Below are 21524 nucleotides of genomic sequence, written 5' to 3' on the forward strand. Positions count from 1 at the left end.
GTGAAGATACTGAAACAGGAAAATGCATGTGTCAGCGCCCCTTCGATAGCACTGCTGTAAAAAGTGCAGTCGCTTCGCGGGGACTGATCTCTGTCGGCTTCCCGAGTGCTTGTGCTGCTGCTGCTTTTTCTGCGCTTTGTGTGGCTTTCCATACCGCCGCTGTCTTCTATACATTTATACTTAGTGGCGCGGAAATAAGCCTTCAGTTGATAGCACTGTCTTGTACTGTTTCCTCGTTTCTTGCGCCTGCCTCTTCTCGCTGTACGATAGAAGACAGGAATGAAGCATGCTCGTATCCGCAATGTTTACGCAGCATTAAGTGGTGTACAGTCACGCGCACTCACGGGTGTCTTCGAGCTGCCGTCGAAAGCGAAAAGCTTGAGCTCTGAGAATTCCAGTATTTTACCGTTCCAAGAAGTGCCAGGTCTGGGCGATTCCGGGTGCATGTATTCGCCAGCTGCACGAAAGAAAGCGGTGCGTCGTTCATGCCATGGAGTGCACATCTGGTGGGAAAGTTTGCAGAACGTATACTAGCCGCATAAGCCGGAGTCTTCGATGAAGCTGATCCACACGGCGTACTGCAACTCGTCGGACAGGTTACTAAAGCTGACTTTCGGAACTGGCCGCATAAGCCTGCGCATAAAGAGATTGGTTCATTGGTTTATTGGGGTTTAACGTCCCAAAGCAACTCAGGCTATGAGGGAAGCCGTAGTTAAAGGCTCCGGAAATTTCGACCACATGGGGTTCTTTAACGTGCACTGATATCGCACAGTACACTGGCCTCTAGAATTTCGCCTTCATGGAAATTCGGCCGCCGCAGCCGGGATCGAACCGGCGTCTTTTGGGTCAGCAGCCGAGCGCCGTAACCACTGAGCCATCGCGGCGGGGCTGCGCATAAAGAGAGTCACCACTGGTTTCGTCGAGTGTGCTCAACAATTTAAAAGAGCCACCAGTGAACTGGTGATGATTCACGCCAAAGAAAATTCATTTTCGTGCCAATTGTGACGCCGCAACGCTCGGCTTAGAGGCAGAAGACACTTTGTGCTGGTTGTCCGAGTATCCCTAGGTACGAACAGCACGAGCGTCCATGTTACGGCAGCTGCGTGGCACTCCATAAGCAGAAGGCATACGGCACGCCGGGAAGATGAGGTTTGGTAATTGGCTTCGCTAGCGCTTGGCTCATAAATTGCTGCGCTACAGTTTATCAATCGCGCACCAACAAGCTTGGATTCAGTTGCAATAACCCAACTTTTCTTGTGGGAAACCTCTGAGCGTGCTGTCCTAATTTCTATAAAAGAATAATATCGAACATTCGATGTTAATTTGTTCAGAAAATACAATATTATTACAAGTATTTATTCTGCATGCGGCAACTAGATCTAGCTAATACACCACGGCGCAGCCATGAATCCGAGGTTGAAAAAACATTCGCGAGAAAGCACTATCAAAGCCAAACAGGAAATTTTCCCGGCCCAATATTCGTGTAAACAGGTTTTAAGTAACCATTTTTTCTCCTCTCTGCCCAAAGTAATTTGGAACAAAATATCGCTGAAGACACAACGACAACCGTGTAGGCTCGGTTTTCATTTCTAATTGCGTTATGAGCGCTTATAGATAACTGCTACCCGAGGAACCACTGCGTGCGAACTGGAAAATAAATAAAATGGCGAGCGACGCTCTTTGTTATGATCGAGGTGTCAGTCTCGAGAAGCTACTTAGACCGCGCACATCGCACGAAGCGGAAGCAGTTTTACAAGCGTATGTAACCTTCCTTAGACTGGGAACCAGAGGAAATAGCAGACGCGCCGATGGTCTCCCATTTGCTCTATGATTTCTTTGCTTTCACGTTTTCAACGCCTCTTGAGCGAGCTTTGAAAACTCACCTTCCTTGTCGGCTGACCTGCAGTTCCATCTTGGGCAGAAACTCGGACTTGTTGACGAGCGTTACGCGGGGAACCCTTGTCGCATGGTCCAGCGGTACGCTGCTTGTGACGCCGACGGAAACTTGTTCTTCGTGTCGTAGTTCGGTGTCGTCGTCCGTCGGCCCGCTTGCCGAGCTGACAACAGGATCAGGAGAGGAGCCGGGCGCTCTTGACGCCATTTTTGACTGTACGCGAGAAAAGCTTGTGTACTGTCGCTGCCGACGCTGGAGTGGTTACCTGCACTTCGATTCTTTGGTGATGCGTCTGGTCTCTCGGATACCAGGTGCGCGTATTATAAGTAGGCGTACCGCTGCCTTGGTACCTCGGCAATAGCGTTCGTTGTTGTTAACCTCAGTAAACACGTGTAAGGTGGCGTTCAGCACCTTACGTCGTCGTCTTCTTCTACTGTCCATAAGATGGTTTTGATTGACGCCGTTGGTGACCACTTGGCTTTTCGCTCTAACATCGTTAATCCATCCTTCGAGTGGAACACGTCCCCTTTTTTTCCTTTTCTTGCTTTAGCCGAGCACATCTGCCATGAATTCCAAGGCTATGTCATGCTACTGCCTAAAACACCACCGCACTGCTGCTGAAATAACCGTAACTGCCATGCAAAAGTAAGGTGCACTTTTATAGGGGCGTGTCCGGCAGCCTGCCGCTGGCTTTGTCATTGCGCTCAACGCTTCGTTGCTATCTGCAGTGGACGTAGGCTCGTGTGCCTTCAGTAAAACAGTCTGTGCAGCGCCAAAAAAGAAAAAATAGGCGCGGCCGCGGCTCCGTTTTTTCTACCATCGGCAGTGTGGCGGCACCCATCTCGCTACGTCATTGCGCCCACAAATTGACGCCATGGGATCCGCTCCCCTTCGCGCTTTGGTGATAAGCCGAGCGGCAACGGACCCAGCTACAAGATGCCGAGCATGCACGGGCCCGGCTGCTTGTTTCCTGATATCAGTCGCTCTCTGACATGAACTGCAACTCATCGCCTTATCACGACAACCCGGCGCCGCCGCTTACAAAGAGATGGTTCTTGGGTATACTTACCCGCTGTATACCTTGTATAAAAATTTCAAATCTTGCAGGATATGTAGCACAGCACCATAGACAGCAGTGCAAAAGAGACAGGAATCTTTCAACAGGTGCGGACACAAGCGCCGATATCCCACTTCATGTACACTGGGAAAGTTCTCAAATTAACACAAGCCTTGTCAAACTATTTCTTTATTCCCCCTGTAACTGCAGTACAGACCTCTCCAATAAGGGCTCTCTTAAGCTAGAGGCTCCTTGGAAGTCACCACATTGTTCGCTGGGCTTTTGGATGCATCCAGGTGAGAGCGTGGTGGAAGCGGCTATGGAACCGGTTTGTAACACTTCATGCAGAGGCTGTTTCGTTATCCTCCTTGCCCGGTGGCAAGGTCTATGCGTACATCAAGAGAATCGTGCGCAGGAAGAGAAAATGTAGAATGTCACCCGGGGATATGAGTCACCGACTAGCCCGCACCCAGACCCTGTCAACAAGAAGCGCACGTGCCCGTGTGTGTATGTGTGTGTGTGCGCGCGCGTGTGTGCGTGTGTGTGCGTGCGTGTGCGTGTGTGTGTGCGTGTGTGCGTGTTTGTGTGCATGTGTGCGTGTGTGTGTGTGCGTTTTGAGTTGTTTCTGCGTTTTCCTCTCTGGTGTTAGATCTAAGATGTTAGGTGTCAGTTTGATGAGGCTACGATACAGACGCCACGCTCCTCGGGTATGCATTGGCAGGCAACTGCATTGCACCGATCGTTCAATTTGAGTCACTGAGATGGGCGGCACATGAAACAGCCTGGCGACTCAGCTCCGCTATACGGAGTTTAAGCTTGCGATTTTATATGTTCTTCCGCCCAAGTTTACTAAGAGGGCGGCAAGCCTCCTAGAGGTGGAGGAAATGGCTGTCCACCGCAGGAGTGTCGTCCGATGTATTCAGTTGGGTAAAGTACGGAGCCTGAGTTGTGATATGACTAGCCCAAACAGCGAACGCTTCCATGAGCAACACTGGGCGGCGGGGAGTAGGGATTGAGCCCGAAAGGCATATCAGTTGGTGAGCTTGGCTTGTCTCCAACGTCGTCTCGCGGCCTTACAGCGGATTGTTCGTTTGAGGAGGCAGTCCACGCTACCTAAGCTCTCGTCCAGGTTCTCCCAGGACGAGTATAGTACATTTCTGGTGAGCGTGAGGTTCGGTCACGTGTCGCAGTGTCACGTATTCATAACAGTCGTAGGATGAGTGGGGTCAGTGAGAAGGGAGAGGAACAATCTAGAGAGGAGCTAGGTCTGCTTGCTACTGTTTGAGGTCACCGGGAGGACAAAGCCCCAATGATGGCTAGGGGCGTTGATGTCCCCGACTACTACGAGAGGGTTAGGTCCCGCCTCTTGTACTCTATCTTGTTAAACCAGAAAACCTGGGTAAACCTGGTTAAAACCGTGAAACCAGGAAACCAAAGCATCTGGTTTTCGCTCTGTATGGATTCCAGGCTGCGCTCCACAGCCTGTAGCTTACGCTGACTCTCAAGCTCGGTGGTGGCAGAGGCGTTAGGACGGGAGGCAATCCTAACCAAACTAACTGCTCACCTTTTGGTCCGGGGTCGCCAGCGGCGGAATGTCTCCAGGCTGGAAGGTCTGCAAACCACCTTTGGTTTGCTTGGTACGAGAACCGCCAGTCTTGTTCTCGGGGTGACGGGGGGGGGGGGGGGGGGGGGGTTCATTGGTCGGGTCTACCGCTGAGGGGGCAACAGATTCTTCCGATCTTTCGGAAATTTGCCAGTGCACTGGTGTAACCCCGTGAGGTAGTCCACTCCACATATGAGGCACTTCGGCTGGCACTGTTGTTCCGCAGGTCCGGCTTTTGTGAGTTCCACTATGGTCCCACAGTGGATGCACCTGTGTTCCTCTGTGTTTGGGCACGCCTCAGCGCAGTGTGCCATCGTTACATAGCGGCATGACGTCGGCATCGCGTTGGAGTAGTTGCGCCCTTTGACGCTGTCGTTGCGGTAGTGGATCGACTTGGGGACTCTGCGGCCGAAATTCGATGGAGGCGAAATTCTAGAGGCCCGTGTACTGTGCGATGTCAGTGCACGTTAAAGAACCCCAGGTGATCAAAATTTCCGGAACTCTTCACTAAGGCGTCCCTTATAGCCTTAGTCACTTTGCGACGTTAAACCCCACTAAACCAATAAACCAAACTCTTCAACCCTTGCACGTCACCACAGGCATGTTGGTGTTGCCTACTTTGCACAAAGTGCGGGTCGCAGCAGTGATCTCAAAGTTTTGGTCTTCTAAGCATAGCACGCCCTGCAACTCCAACGCTTCTGTCACTGCGCCCGCGCTGATTGTTCCGACGCGGCAGGCGTGCGCGCAGCTGGCCTGCACCTAGCTCCGTCCAGCGCCTTCAGGGAGATTTCGGCAGTGCGCGGAATACTAAAAGTTTGAATGGCTCCGAGACTCATTCTTGCAATGTCAGAAAAAATTGCAGGAGTACTTAAGATCCGTCTTACGGTCATCACGCAATAGCTTATTGGGTTTATGCTCATATATACTGAATTGGTTATTCTCTACTTTACATTCATATATCCTTGAAGATCTTCATACATTCCCGCCCCCCGCCCCCCCTTCCTCCTTTCCCCGGCACAGAGCTGTAGGGGCTAAGCGATGTGGTGCTGTCCTGTAATGAAAGGTGCTGCCACCGGAGGGCCTTGTACAACAAAGGTTTCTCATCCTAATCGAGAAGTGTAACGGAGGATAGCTTGCTCACAATCCAATGGGTAGGTTGTGATGACACCGAAACTTCCCGTGAAATAGGTGCCCATTCGCCTTCTTGTTTGCTTCTCCAAATACAAACACACACCCGCACGCACATATACCTATGCACAGGCACACGCGTCAGTCATCTGCCTCCTAGGTTGCTTAACTGGGGACTTCTCGTTTATTTTTTGCTCACTGTCAAAGATGTCGACCACATCGACGGCGACGCTAAATTTTCTGCGACGCAAGCTCCTTAACGCAATCGCGTTGACAAGTCGCTTGTCAGCTATGGCAACGCGCCGCGCCCGTTTTCCCAATGATGTGCCTTTACCTCAACACCAGCTGGTGCAAATCATGTTTGAAACATACACAAACCCTCACACACTCACTTGCACTCACACAGACATACATGCGTCCGCGTATTGTTGAGAGGAACTGTCTTGGGTCTAGCTGATGACCCGTATCAACGAGCGACTCTCCACTTGAGACATTCTACGTTTTCTTATCCAGTGTAGTTTTCGGGTGAGAAGGATGTCGAAAGGACCCCTCTCTGAACCGTTTCCAACCAGTTTCACTGCCGTTACCACCACTATAGCACGACGTGCATACAACAGCCCAGCCTGAATTGTGGCGACTGTCAAGAATCTCTTATCGGAAAGGTGCATACACAAGTTACAGGGGAAAAAATATGTTTCTCGAGGTGCGCGTTAGTTTGAAAACTTTCCAATAGTACTTTAAGTAGGACTCAGCGCTTGCCTCTGCTTCTTTTTTTTTAATTTTCTGTCTCTTTTGCACTACTGACTATGGTGCTGCCCTACTTATCAGGCACGTTTTCCAGTTTTGAATAAAAGGTACACCGCAGCGAAGCTAACCGCAGAAGCATCTATTTGCGAGCTGCAGCGCCGTGTACTCGCGAGTCGCAGGCCATGACAGACAGCGACCGATATCAGCGAACAATCAGCTGGGCTCGTGCTGGCTCGGCATGTCGTTGCTGGGTCTGTTGTTGCTCGGCTTATTGCCAAAGCGCGGACTAGGGTGTGTGCCATGGCGTCAGTTCGTGGGCACAATGATCTAGCGAGAGTTGTGCCTTCCCACTGCGGATGGTAGGAAAAAAGGAAAGCGCGACCGTCACTTTTTTTTTCTGCATACGCTGTTTTATCGCAGGCACACGAGCCTACGCCCACTGCAGATAACAACTAAGCATTTTACTCAAGGAGGAATCTAACTGCAGGCCGAGGACACGCCCCCAAGGAAAGTGCACCTCACTATCGGATGGTATTTACGGCACTTTCAGCAGCAGTGCGGTGGCCTTATATGCGGTAACGCGACAGTGGCTTGGAATTAACGGCACAGGTGCTCGGCGAAAACAAAAATAGGGGGACATATTCCAATCTAAGGACGGAGCAACTACGTCACAGCGGCAAGGCATATGGACGCCATCGCCCTCAATCACAACCATCTTATGGGCAGCAGCAAAAAGCAATGACGTCAGGCGCAGCACTAGAGCCGCTCGTATAATACGCACGCCCAGCATCCGAGAGAGCAGACGCATCACCGATGACTCAAAGTGCAGGTACCCACTCTGGCGTCGGCAGGAACGGTACCCATGCCCCTTTCGCGCGTAATTAAACATGCCACCAGGAGCGACAGGCTGGGCTGAGCCCGCTACCGCCACGAGCAACGGATATGGTGAACTGCAGGGCATTTACAACCTGTCAGCGAGGAGCAGCAGTGATTTCAGCAGCGACCGCAGCGACGAAGAAGACGGCAGCGCTTCGGAGATCGTTGACGTCGCCGGTGAAGATACGCCCACAGGCGGCCCCTGCATCGAGGGAGCCCAAAAAGCGGCGCCGCTGCAGCCGTCGGGAACGGAGGCTGACGAAGGCGCTGACGATGACGCCGACGCTGATCACAAGAAACAAGTTGTCCGCATCGGCAGCATGGACAGAGTACCGCTAGACCCTGCGGTGAGGGTTCCTCAGGTAGCGCTCGTCAACAGGGCCGAGTTTCTGCCCAAGATGGAACTGCAGCTCACCCCACAAGGAAGGTATGTTTTCAAAAGCGTGTCACCTCGAAACACCGCTGAGTAAGGGTTAAAGATATGAAAGCAAGCGAATAGGAGATCAGCGAAGCGACTGCAACTTCCTGTTCTCCCGTCTAAACTGCGTTAGATGTGTTTGCAAAAATCCTTTCGGTTCATGCGATGCGCGCGGTCACACTGCCTTCATCAGACTGAAATCTTCATCATAACAAAGAGCGCCTCTCGCCATTTTTTGTTGCCTCTAGCTGTCATTAGCGCTTAAGCTGTTCTGTTCGCACGTAGTGGCTGCTCGATTAGTAAAGTTCTAGAAGTGTTCCTACTGATTAGAAATGAAAACTGAGCCAGCCGACTGATCCCTGTTGGTCCAGCCATAGTTTTTCCAACTTACCAGGAGCAGAGAGGGAAAAGTTTGCGCACTTAAAACGCTCTTCCCTAAGCGCATGCCGGGAAGTTAGTGTTGACCCGCATACGTTAATTCTGCCGCGGATTTATGCCCGCGCCGCGATTTAGCGGCTAGATCTAGTCGCCGTGTGCAGCAAATTCTTTTAATAATGGATGTTTCACATACTGAACAAAATAACAGCGAATGATTGGCATGAATCTTGTGTGGAAATTAGCAAAGGATTCCTGTACGGTTTCCCTCAAGAAAAATTGTACTGTTGCAGCTTAATCCCAGCTTGTTGTTGCTCGATTGATAAACAAACTGTGGCGCAGCATTTTATGGGCCCAGCGCTAGCGAAGCGAACTGCGAAACCTTATCTTCCCGGTGGGCCGTATGCCATGGGCGGATGGAGTGCCGCGCAGCTGCCAGTACACGGACGCTCGTGCTGTTCGTACCTAGAGATGCTCTCGGTCAATGCGGCGTTATCAAAGCACGACAGAGTCGTCGTGATTGGCACGGAAATGAAGTTCTGGCGTGCATCGTTAGCAATCGACGAGCGGCTCATTTGAATTTTTGAAAACGGCTGACGAAAGCAGAGGACACTGTTCTTATGTGCAGGCTGATGCAGCCAGTTCTGACGATATGCTTTAGTAACCTGATGGACGAGTTGCAGTACGTGGTTTGGATCAGTTTCATCCAAGACTCTGGAGTATGCGGTCAGTATATGTTCTGCCACCTTTGCCATCACGTGCGCGTGCGTGTACGCGCGCGCGCCATGGCATGAACGACGTACCGCTCTGTATCTTGCAGCTGGCGAGTACATGCACCCGGAATCACCCCGACCGGGCACTTCTTGGAACGGTAAACCATGGTCATTTCCCAAGCTCAAGCTTCTCGCCTCCGACGGGGTCTCCAAGAGACCTGTAAGTGAACGCTACCGGGCGCGAGCGTCTGCGTACACAGCTAGGATTCGAGCGTGCTTCGTTGTAGTATTCTATTAAACAGCGCGAACACAGGCCGGCACGAGGAAAGAGACCAGCACTGCGCTGACTATCAACTGAAGGTTTATTTCTGTTCTACTGAGGACAAATACACATTGACATCAGTATGGAAAAACACACAACGCGAAAAAGAGAACCTCGACAAGAGAAACAGAAGCGCTAGGCTAAACGACCGATTATCAGTCTGCCAGAAGTGAGAGCTTTTTGCAGCTGTGCTAACGAAGGGGCGCTGACACATGCATTGCCCTGATTCAATATCTTCCCTTCTTACTTGTATTTCGGGGGAGCGGTAATCTTTGTTGATTTCCCCAGTGCTTGTGTTGCTGTTGTCGAGCCTTTCTTCAAAACAGGATGCTTAACCAACAAGCCGTCCAAACCGTTCTAGCGCGATTCATTCCAGTACCAAGTGTGTGGCACCCATACGAAACCAGCAGCACGTGACTGAGATTGGGCGCTATGTTTTCGGGTCAAACCCTATTATACCGCATTCTCTCGCCCCGAGTAGGTGGCTCAATTCTCTAGATCCGATTTATGTACGAAAATGTTGCTTCTAGACAATGTGTGGGACCGAACGCGAGTTAGCCGACGTCAGCTTGCTGACATCACGACACACTGGCACTTTTAAAACGCTGTCGACGTAAAATGCCCAGTTTTTCAACTCTCCTCAATTCGACCACGTCCAAAATGTTTTTCGCTCATTGTAGGACACTCACTAGGTCAGCTTCATCCCTGTCCAACACGACCGGAATCATCTTTCATAGTTATCCGCATGTATCAGTGGTCCTCGACGGTTAAGAAATTACTGACGCTGTTTGTACTGACTCTACTTACACTTGGTAGAGGACAGCTTCTACGCACAGGTGTCAAGGCTCAAAGAGGCTGGCTTTCCGGTACAGAGCCTCGCACGTTTGGCGGAGAGGCTCTTGGTGAAAATGAAAAGAGGTTGCAAGAAAGCCGAGGAAAGTGCCGGTCCCAAAAATATTGCTCCCATTCCATGTCTACATGGTGTCTCCCATCGTGTCAAGAAAAAAAGTTGCAGGCAGGTTCGGCATACAGGTGGTTTTTAGTGGTGAGATTAAGGTCGGCAAGATTTGTGCCGTGGTCAGAAAAAGAATGGACGAGTCGAGGCCCATTGCAGGAGCGTGCGCTGTCAGACACGCCAACAGATACGTGCCGCGCAACACGGGCGTTGTGTACAAAATACCTGTATGGTGTGGGGAAATCTATTATGGGCAGACTGGAAGGTGCCTCAACGTCCGCCTGAGAGAGCACGAGAGGTCGCTGGGGACATTGCAGCTTCATCTAATCTCGCTCTGCATTGCCGTGACTGCAGTAAAGAAAATGATGGCGTGTGTGTTCCTGATTTGGGGCGTGCCGACGTTGTCTTCAGAACAGGAATCAAAAGTGCCGGGAAATAGTAGAGGCGTATCTGATCGCCACATCGCGCATTCCGTGCGTTGCAAAACCTTCGGTGGCGTTACACCAGGTAGAACTGAACTATCTTGAGAGTGCTGTTGAGTGCAATGAGGGCAATGCGCACGTGTGGCTTGGTTTGCTGTTTCTGTTTTGTCGTGTTTCATGCTTCGTGCGCCTGCGCGTGCTGGGTTGAGGCCTTTATAAGCACGAGTATTTCGTAATAAAATTTCAGTTCATAGTCAGCGCTTGTTTTTTTGCGTGTTTCTTCCGCTGTCTTCGTTTTTCGCGCTGTACATAATGTTGTACTGACTGCTGTTCTAAATTGTTTTCTCACACCTTGACATGCAGGTGAGATGTGTCTTCGTTAACCTCTTTCCAAAGGTGTCCTTATATCATCATCATCAGCCTGACTAAGCGCAATGCAGGGCAAAGGCCTCTCCCATGCCTCGCCAATTAACCCGGTCCTTTGCCAGTTGCGACCACCGTATCTCGACAAACTTAATCTCATCTGCATGCCTATCTTTCTGGCGCCCCCTGCTACGCTTGCCTTCTCTTGGAGTGCACTCCGTTACCCTTAATTCCCAGCGGTTTTCCTGCCTTCGCACTGCATGCCCTGCCCAAGCCCATTTCTTCCTCTTAATTTTTACTGGGGTGTCATTACTGCGCGTTTGTTCGCTCACCCACTTTATTGCTTGCGGTCTCTTAACATTACACCGATCATTTTCCTTTCCATAGCTCGGTGCGTTGTCCTTAACTTAAGCTTATCCATTTTCGTTAGCCTCCACTGTTCTGCCCCACAGGTAAGTACCGGTATAATACAGCTGTTGCATAATTTTCTCTCGAGGGATATTGGTAAACTGCCATTCATGATCTGAGAGAACCTGCTATATGCGCTCCACCCCATTCTTGTTCTTCTAGTGATTTCCCTCTCTTGTTATTTACCTCTCATGATCTGGATCAGCAGCCACCACCTGCCCTAAGCTGGACACTGCTACAAAAACAGTAGATATTTTGCGCTATTTCTCTTTGCACAGTAATGTGCTGTGTTATCCCAATATTTTCGACCTCTTTCAATGCGTTATTCAAGACGCAGAATTTGCGGATAAGCTGGTCTTTCTTTAGAAACGAGAGGTCAGCACATGAATATTTCTCAGGTGTCTTAGTGGAATTGTTATATGAAATGCTAAAAACGCTAATGACATCTTGTTTTAAGGTTCTTGTCCGGTTAAGTTCGCCGCTGTTTTGTTGGATTACTTTTTTTAAGTGCACAAGCGAAGCAAACACTAACAGAAGCTCTCTGCATAAGGTCATATGCTAATGTGTGTGACAATAAAAAATAAGCGAAACATATGAATTGGCATAGTTTTGAGTCATCATCCGTCTATTCGCACATTCTTTGTGAAAGTAACTGGGAAAAGAAAATTTTATGGCGCGCTTGCGCGTACAATAAGCTCAGATATGTTAAAAAAATAAGCGGAGACTTATTTGTTGGTTTTTAACCGCTTATATTCTTTTAAGTACACTTCTCGGCTGTCCTTAATGTCAAACAATTGCAGCGTTTTTCTTCGGATAGCGTCTTCAATCAACAACTCTTCTACCTCACCTCAGTTGGAAATCCTTTTCATTTTTGTATGCCCCATGCAGGTCACCCTTAACAGCAAAAAGAGCTACTTCCTCCAGATTAATTTCGGCAACGTCAACGAGCACGGCCACATCCTTGCACGCACTGTCATTCGCCAGGCTATCGTTGGCACTTGGCTTGTGGCTGTAAGCCACACCAAAGCCTTGGCGTCATCCAGCAAGAAGACTAGGTGAGTGTGGTGCATTTTTCAGGTCGTTTCTTCTCTCAGGCTAGCCTTTAATGCACGCTAATTGTATTTTTGTATTTTTCTAGTCACGCGCCTGCAAACAAGCTGTACAAGTCTGCGTGACTGCCTCCGTCTAGACAACACGAGGATATTTTTATATAATGATAAACGACGCCACTAGATCCATCTCCAACATGTCTGCAATAAAAAGACACCACTGTATCTCAAAAGAAAACATTCGACAGAAGTCTGTCTGGTTGGGAAATTTAATGTTAGGAGAAGGTAAGTGACGCCAACCAAGTAAAATACAGGAAAAACACGACGTTTCGGGACCGGCTCGGCCCCTTCTTCACGGTGTGACTACGGGCGAGCGCAGCTTGGCTTTTTAAGCCCCTGTGTGGAGGACCTGCGGGTCAATGGCCGCAGCCCATGGACGTAGGATGAGGGGAGAGTCCCCAGGGAACGATTAACATTCTCTCGTGTTTGCTGTATGTGCCACGACTCGAGTAGAAGCCTCCTGCGTGGGTTAGCTTCCGTTTCCAATACAATGGTGCTGTCGAAGTCAATTGGGTGGTCACACCCTTCACAGTGTTCTGCCACGGCGCTGCGTTGACGATTCATGTGACGGACGTCCGCTTTGTGTTGGTTCATCCTTTCCGCGAAGTTCTTCGTTTCCCCTATGTACGACGCCGGGCAGACGGAACACGGAATTTTGTACACGACGCCCTGGGCCTTTTCTCTGGGCTGCCGGTTTTTTGGGCGGGGGAGAAGGCGACCGATAGTGCTGGTCGGTTTGTGCGTTGTCAGCACCCCTTCTTTTCCGAGAATGCGACCGAGCGTCTCGCTCACGCCTCTCACGTAGGGGATGCAAACACGTTTCCGCTTCTGGCATGCGTCTGAGGAAATAATAGACCGGATAAGACCCGTAGTCACACCGTGAAGAAGGGGCCGAGCCGGTCCCGAAACGTCGTGTTTTTCCTGTATTTTACTTGGTTGGCGTCACTTACCTTCTCCTACCACTGTATCTACTGTGCCACTTTTTTGTGCAATGAAAACAACACCAGAACTTTAAACTTTTCTTTTCTGCCATTCAATGGCAACTGGTGAGGCACACTTACAGCCAAGACGAGAAACAAAGCAATCAAGTGCGCGCGCGCGTGTGTGGTTACTTGTCGAATACTAAAATAGAGCTACTGCAAGTGATGCTCCTGCACAAATCAGCAATATTTAAAGCAAGGAGGGAGCATGTGTGTAAGTCGTACATGGCCAGCCATACGCCGTGCATATCGTCGAAGCACTTAATTTCTGCGACAGTTCTAAGCGAGCGCGGGCATGAGACCACATGCAAAACAAGGTAAGTTCACAGCTTTTCGCCAACACCATGAGGCTCGAAAAAGGGGCACTTAAAAGAGCTCATTCCTTAGCAGGGGTATCACACACCGCATCGTATTTGTTGTAATTAAAAAAAACTGTTTGATTTTCATTGAACGGCACATTGCCTTCCTGTGAAACAGTAAAATACAGGTAGCCGTGGTAAGCAGCTGCAAAGTCCAAAGCAGGTCAAGAGATTTTATCCTGTCCACCGCAACCGCATTTTGATGGAGGTGAGCTAGAAAAACACCTGTGTTCTCTCGGTTGTTATTGCACGTTTGAGTGCGCGCAGGAAATCGAAAGGCCGTTTGCCCAAAATGCTCCTTTTCGTGATTTTTTCGAGATATTTTGCTTTTCACGTCCCTCGTGACGAAACAAAATAGTAGAATATGCAGTGAATTTTTATTTGCGGTCATCATTTGTGAGAGCACAGCGTCTCTAATGGTCCTGGTGCATTCTGAATTCAGCGCCTTTCCAACGACGGAACACCGCCATCTTACTACTAACGTGCAGAGGGATAGAACTGTCGCTAGCGGCAATGTTGCAATTCTCCGAGCGAAAGCAAAGGTAAACTAGGCGATAAATGAGAGAATAACTTTTAAGGTTAATTTTCTGAGCTTTAGCTTTTCCCCTATTCTGTAACTCATCCCTCCGATAACATGTCGCCACAAAATGATAGTTCAACTTTTGTTTCCTGCGAATGAATCCGGAGACACTTACAAAAAAAAGTGCAGTAAACTCTCTTGCATAATAAACTTGCCTATTCATCCATCTAGCTTGCATGCAATGGTTTTCGAAAATTAGTTATTTAAAAAGTAATTAAGATGCATCCTTGATTTTAACTATCATGTGTACTAGGCATTGATCTTTTTTGCACACATCAGTCATTTGTGAACATGTACTTCCAAAAAACGAACACTGCTCAGTGGCGCAGATTGACGGTGATGGTGATGGTGGTAAGAACTTTTAATGACAAACAAGGCGGTTGACGCCCCGCAGAGTCCAACTGCACTGGGTGACAACCTTAGAGACATCAGTGGTGGAGGCCGTCGCCCAGGCCTGACGGACAGGGTTCCCTTTTGCTCCGGTCCAGTGCAGGTTTGCCCCCTAGTCCTCCGGAGATGGGTTAGGAACGGGTACAAACGCTGAATTCTCTTGACAGGCCCATACCATGTGATAAATGTGAGCCATATCATCACAGTGTTTGCACCGACCATTCAATTTAGGGTCGAAATGCTTTGATACTGCTGGACAAAGCAGACTGTTGGTTCGGAGGCGGCGCAGGGTGCGCTCTTCCACTTCAGAAAATCCGCGCGCCGGTGAGGGATGGTGCCGCCGGAGCTGAACCGCAGCAAAGGGGTGGGTGCAACAGCCTCCTAGGAAGAAAGAGCTAGTTCCCGCGGGCGGTATAAAGCGCTCGGCCGGCCGCGTCGGCAGCCTCGTTCACCCTGAAGCCCAGACGGCCTGGGACCCATAGCATTAGTTTTGGAGAGAGGTCAAAACCCCGTACACTTGATTATAGAATTTTGCCAGCGAGAGAGGAAACCTGATCCGCTAGATAGTTCCTGCAAGCTCTGCGAGACTCCGTGAGAATGTTTTTAAATTCAGAAAATGAGACACTCAGTGCAATGACAACCTCCGCTGCCTCTACTGAACTTGAAACATGGAAAGAGAAATCCTCCACCTGCGTATCGCCTTACATAACCGCCGCCGTCCAGAACCCCCTCGGCGAAGGTCCACAGCGTCTATATAAAAGACACCGCCTTGGTGTCACAAAATTCGGTTCATTTATGAAAAAAACCGTCGCGCGGAGGCGATCTTGCCAGCGCATGCCGCTAAAACAGGGGAGAAGGAAACCCCCGGAGAGCGCCTAGCCTTGTATGTGTTGCGGTCCGACGTTTCTACTCAATGCTGACGGAGAAGGCGTAGCCTTGAGTGTGCTAAGTGATGCCCTCTCCCTCTTCACTCGCGCCTCAGCAGCGGCTCCACGCAATAAAGATCTCGAAGCACCTCGAAGCTACCCTCAGCGCCTGACCAATGGGGACGCGCGGCCGGCACGAAAAGGAGGAGTCTGCACGGCCGATACTGCGTAAATGTGCGCGCCTGCCTTGGGGCGAAGAACGAACAGAAGCGGAGCTCGGCTATATATGAAGGTCGTTGACTGCTCTCCGTCAGCCCGAGCCGCCGTTTAAGCGTCAGAGAAGCGCGTCCGCTCGACTGCCGGGACATCAGTCGCCCAGACACGGTCCATCGAGGCAGCGTGCGCCAGCCTGCGGGACGGCATCGTCGTGGACCTCTGGTCGTCTGACTGTCGCTGTGCCCGGTGAACAAATTGTGTTTTGTTTGTTTGCCTCTCTTGCGTTAGTGCACTTTAGGTGCAATAATTCTTTTGTATTGTAACCTCCGTCGAGTTTAACTTTGCACGAGTTGCATTGTTTTGTTAATCACTTTGTATGAGTTTGTACTAGTTATTGTGAAATCCTCTTTATCGGCTCATTGCTGTATAAACTTTGTTTTTTTTTTGTGAACCTATGGCTTCGACCCAGTCTCTGGTTTGCGGCCTGCGAAAGGTGGGCATCAGACGACCAAAAACTTCATGTCACTTGGTAGTTGGTCTCCTGTGAGCTTGCCACGCTGAGTCGAAGGCATCTCCTTTGAGTCCCAGACCGCTACCCCCCCCCCCCCCCCCACCACCACGTTCTAAGGGTGTCTGCGGACTCACGCTAAGTGTGCGTGAAGTTGAGTGACACCAGAGGACGAATGTCCCCAGGCTGGAAGGGCGGCAGCATCGACCGGGTCCACATGACGTGTCTCGGATTACGGACAAAGGCCCTCTTCGGTTTGTACGTACCGGAACCACCGCACTCATTTTTGGATGACGGGCCACCTTGCATATGTTTATCGGGCGTACCCCGCCTCAAGAGGGAGCGAGGGAGGCTTGCATGCTTTATGGAACCTTGGCCATTACATGTGCGTGCGGTGGCATGAACAACGTAGCGCTTTGCTTCGTGCAGCTGCCGAGTACATGCACCCGGAATCGTACTGGCACACGCCTGCAAACAGGCAATACGTGTCTGCGCGACAGCACTGCGTCCATCCGGACATCAGGAGGTTATTACATAATGATAAACGACGTCACTCGGTCCACTGTGTAACATATCGGTGCAATAAAAAAAGACGTCAGTGGATAGACTGTTGAACGTTTTTTTTGCGGTTAAAACACCAAGTCCAGGAACTGTACTAAATGTTTCTTAGACAACACGTGGCGCACACTTACAGCCAAGTCAGGGAACAAAGCAATAGTGTGAGTTCGTGCGTGGGTTCGTGCGTGCGTGGGTTCGTGCGTGGGTGGGTTCGTGCGTGGGTGGGTTCGTGCGTGCGTGGGTTCGTGCGTGCGTGGGATCGTGCGTGGGTGGGTTCGTGCGTGGGTGGGCTCGTGCGTGCGTGGGTTCGTGCGTGCGTGGGTTCGTGCGTGCGTGGGTTCGTGCGTGCGTGGGTTCGTGCGTGGGTGGGTTCGTGCGTGAGTGGGTTCGTGCGTGGGTGGGTTCGTGCGTGGGTGGGTTCGTGCGTGGGTGGGTTCGTGCGTGCGTGGGTTCGTGCGTGCGTGGGTTCGTGCGCGTGGGTTCGTGCGTGGGTGGGTTCGTGCGTGCGTGGGTTCGTGCGTGCGTGGGTTCGTGCGTGCGTGGGTTCGTGCGTGCGTGGGTTCGTGCGTGCGTGGGTTCGTACGTCGGTGGGTTCGTGCGTGGGTGGGTTCGTGCGTGCGTGGGTCCGTGCGTGCGTGGGTTCGTGCGTGCGTGCGTGGGTTCGTGCGCGTGGGTTCGTGCGTGGGTGGGTTCGTGCGTGCGTGGGTTCGTGCGTGCGTGGGTTCGTGCGTGCGTGGGTTCGTGCGTGCGTGCGCCAGGGACGGGGGAGGCGGTAGGCAGTCGCCGCGAGACCAGGGAACGTGCCGTATACAACTGTCGCTCTAAAATAAGAAAAAAAAAATACTTCAGAAGCCTCTGGAAGAGTTTTATCTCAAGCACTTTCGCGAAAATTCCGCCTTGTTTCCCTGCATAGAAGTACAGTCCTTGTTCTGAAATGAAGCACAGTTAGGCTCAATATGAACGAACACTGTTGTCACGCATTCAAGGAATACTCTCCCACTTCAAGCAGAAAGCATACCCTCTTTTTTTTTGAAAATCTTTCTACCGATATCCTAATTCCTGATGAGCCTTTTAAGATTAATGCAGAAATAAGGATATTTTTTTTCTGAGTGCCAGCTAATGGCCCCCTTCCGCGCAGTTTGTATGTGAGCCAATGCGGGTGTGCGGAGCTCAAAGCTCACGAAAGACATATTCATCTTATAGGAGATCACGCTGTCACTCGTCGCAGCAGACAGATATATATCGCTGCTTTTTCTTTTCCAGTTTCACCAAAAAAGCCATTGCATTACTTCATTGCCGCAGTATACTCTAGATGATACCATGCAAACGCAAACCAGATTATTAGCTCCTAGTATAGGCCCTTTGGTCTTAACCGCTATTTCCGATCGTCGAGGAATTACACCGGCAATTCGGACGCCTGCAGACGCCGCTACTGCGCACATGGCTTCATCGCTTGAAGACAGCTGTGCGAGCACAAGCCTCTGGTTCACGCAGACACGTTAGCGCTTGTGTTAACTTTCTGCCGACGACGTCAGACAACAATTCCTATCATTTCTCTCCATTTGTGGCCGCTCTGCGAGATGCCACAAATGTACTGTTCACTGCTCGTTATCAGCGCAAACAAACAAAGAACTTAGATGGAAAGCCACATAAACGCTACAGTGAACGTTGTGCCGGGCTCATGCAGAGCTTTTGCATTGCGCATTACTGCCTCCTGGGAAAAAATAGCATACGGCTAATCGAGCAGATGCCGCTGCGCGCATTACAGACACTATTACGCATTTTCGGAGCCCCACATTACGGACGCGTTTGAAGCCGTTCCGGATGAACTGCTCGAGCGTTTTATGCGGCGACGCTACGCCCGCGTGCGGGCAGTAAGTGCCAGGAAATGATCCCTCTGCTGTGTTGAGAGGCGTTGTCTGCTAATGGCCTAACTCACGCCACTCTGGAGTTCAGAGGCACCAGTGGTTGGTCACAAGGTTGATGTACCGAGAAGTTTTGTCCCCTGACCGGTTTTTTCTTCAACGATACATTGTCATAAGGCAATACGGCCACGAAATTTTTTATGCCATTTTTTTAATCATTCGTATGGCATTCACTAGACGTGTATGGGTATTAAGTTGTAGGCATTGACTTAAGTGGTGAAGTTGAAGCAGGTGGAATAAAATAAAAGTGAAAAAAGAACGAAGCCAGGATCCAAACGAGCTGCTCGTGATATTTGAGCGCTTCTAGATGAACGCTCCACGAAAGAAAGGTGCAAATTCCGTACTACACATTTAATTTCCTATTAAAAAAACGGCATTATAGAGCTTCGCTCTACGTAGAATACCAACTAGAACACGTAAATCTCGTGCCAGAAGCGCCTTCTCTGGACAAAAAAAATAATCAAAGCTCAGTCGAGCTCGGCGTCCCGTATTCACCGAACTTCTTTTTCACCCCTTGGAAGGCAGATTAGAAAAATAGATGTCTGCGCAGTCTTATGTCAAGCGGAAATAAAGAGTAATAAAAATACACTTCGTTTTATCTCTCTGGCAGCAGGCACCAAGGTTTGTTTCACTTTATCACTTCTCTAAGGCGATGTTATGTTCTTAATTAAGAGAGTAGGGAGAGGTATGTGCACATAAGAACAGCTAATATCTCTTGTAAAAAAAAAAGTGAAGCTTTCGGGGCACCGCGCATGCGCGCATGTACATAGTCTTTGTTTCTCAGCCCAAATACTTAGTTAGCAGCGATGGGCTTCTTTCGGCTTTCAACAAAAATGGAAAGTCCTTGGCTACGGAATATTTCCATTGTTTGAGGGCCGGTGAAATTCAGTCAGGTTTCCAACTGTCAATGAGCGCATAAAAGAAAACAAATTTTCTTCCTGCACTAACACATTGTGTGTGTCGGGATATCCGAGCCGGAAGAAGCGATAAGCGCTTAATGTGAAGTAGCACAGCTTCATTCCGAGAATCAACTAAACAGGAGCGGCAGATTCTCCCAGCTTGCCGCGCTCTCAAGAAATGGAAAGCAAAGCAAAAACAGAGCACGTTCTGCCGAAGAAATAAGTGCGAAATAGCATTATAAGCCATGGGAATGAATATATTCCCCGGAAAACATCAAGTAAGATTATAGCCTTAGATTACGCCCTGAAAAACAAAAACAAAATAAAAATGGTAAACTAAGGGTAATTTATGACAGCAGGACCTGTACCTCATTTTATCTTTCTTTTTCTGTCTCGTTTTCTTTTCTACATTCATCAGAGCATTTAGAAATGCACGGGTACTTCTTAAATGAGCAATCGTTTTAAATTAGTACCATTGTTCTGATTTGCAAAAATAAATGCAAAACTTTTTCAGCGCTTAATGAAACGCTTTTTTTTGCATTCTTAGGTGCTACTGACATTCAGTCTCTTAAAGAGCAGTCGAAGTTGGAACTTTAAAAAAAAATAAACCTTAATGAGCAGTCTTTTCGCACGTGCCTATGCGATGCCGGTGTGGGATAGAATAACAGAAATTTGGTCGAGTTGATTCTTATAATATCACAAAAGGCGATGGGCGAAAGGAGCAGGAAAGACAACTTATCGTCTTTCGCGCTGTTCTATGTCGTGTTAAAGAACGGCAGGTGGTCAAAGTCCAGAAACTTGCTTGGTGCCGTCTCCCATAGCCCGCACGGAGCTTTGGAACGTTACATTGCGCATAGCACACGCCACGTTGCCTTTGACATTCATGCGGCGCAAAAATCCGAATCATTCACAAAATGAATAATGAGAATGAATTTTTGAAAATGTATCACAAAACGAGTCTTATTCGTTGCTCTGTCGTGGGTGGACCGACGAGTGGCGCGAATGGAAGTTTCAAAACCTGTTCAAGTCATGCATGGGGCGCAGCATCCTGGCTCCATTGCTTGACAACAACGGGAGTCAAGTGTTTTGCAAACAGTAATCCTGCAGTAAAGCCCTTCGCCGCCTCTTCCAATCAAGTTTTTTGTAGGAACATAGGAGGCAAATATTTACTTAATTTCGTTTTCTTTCTTCGTGATATAAAATTTTTGCTTTTGCTTAAAAGAGATTAAAAGCACCAGGTGCGTGCGATCGATTTTTTTTTTGCACCATGCCATGCTCAGTTTTATGCTCATGTACAATTTTATACTCATATGCGCTCAGAGAAATAGCTAAGAGACCTTTCGTATTCTCCCTCTTTAAAGAAATTGTTATTTCAGATGCTGCCTCAGTTGTCCGATGCACTTTGTTTACTCTTGCCAGGCTTCTGTGAGATTTCGCGACCAACGCCAATCTCGTTTTGGCTCTGAGGCTCAAGTTTGAAAGCCATTGAAAGGACTGAGTCCTAGGAAGTAGTTTCAGAAGCGCCAATTTTTTTGTACTCGAATTATATTGACTGGTCATCCCGACGAATCTGGGCAAAGCAGATCGACGCCTGGACTAGCGCAAAACTTGCAATCGTCAACGTACACCGACTGATTAGTGGTGACTTTTACTGACAGTGGCTGTGCACCAGTTGAGCAGGTGCAAGTACCTCTACGGGGACACATAAAACAGAGATAAGTCTTTGACAAAGCTAGGAAGTACGCTGAGCAGGATGTGCTTTTTCGTTTCTAGGCGCTAAAAATCGCCACGATGGACGCTTTGCGTGCTTTTAGTTAAGGAAGCACTGTCCAATGCAGAAATTTCAAATAGTT

The 21524-nt window shown here is 49.4% G+C and overlaps 1 protein-coding gene across 1 annotated transcript; it reads left to right on the top strand.

Moving 5' to 3' along the window:
* Positions 1–6906: 6906 nt before the first annotated feature.
* Positions 6907–15797, top strand: LOC149371450 (uncharacterized). Its single transcript, XM_089580128.1, has 5 exons — positions 6907–7732; positions 8727–8824; positions 8919–9031; positions 12170–12336; positions 15641–15797. Exons 1-5 carry the CDS (start codon positions 7317–7319, stop codon positions 15795–15797), a joined length of 951 nt encoding a protein of 316 aa, XP_089436254.1. The 5' UTR covers positions 6907–7316.
* Positions 15798–21524: the final 5727 nt, after the last annotated feature.

Source organism: Amblyomma mixtum, chromosome 1, assembly GCF_055824585.1.
Source record: "Amblyomma mixtum isolate Tamu chromosome 1, ASM5582458v1, whole genome shotgun sequence".
NCBI lineage: Eukaryota > Metazoa > Arthropoda > Arachnida > Ixodida > Ixodidae > Amblyomma > Amblyomma mixtum.

What these genes read in the sequence shown, in the direction of transcription:
- LOC149371450 (XM_089580128.1), top strand. Translation starts at nt 7,317, where the DNA reads ATGCCACCAGGAGCGACAGGCTGGGCTGAGCCCGCTACCGCCACGAGC. An exon ending in CCAAGACTCTGGAGTATGCG is followed by an intron (nt 8,825 to 8,918) that starts GTCAGTATATGT and finishes TGTATCTTGCAG; the next exon opens with CTGGCGAGTACATGCACCCG. An exon ending in ACGGGGTCTCCAAGAGACCT is followed by an intron (nt 9,032 to 12,169) that starts GTAAGTGAACGC and finishes TGCCCCATGCAG; the next exon opens with GTCACCCTTAACAGCAAAAA.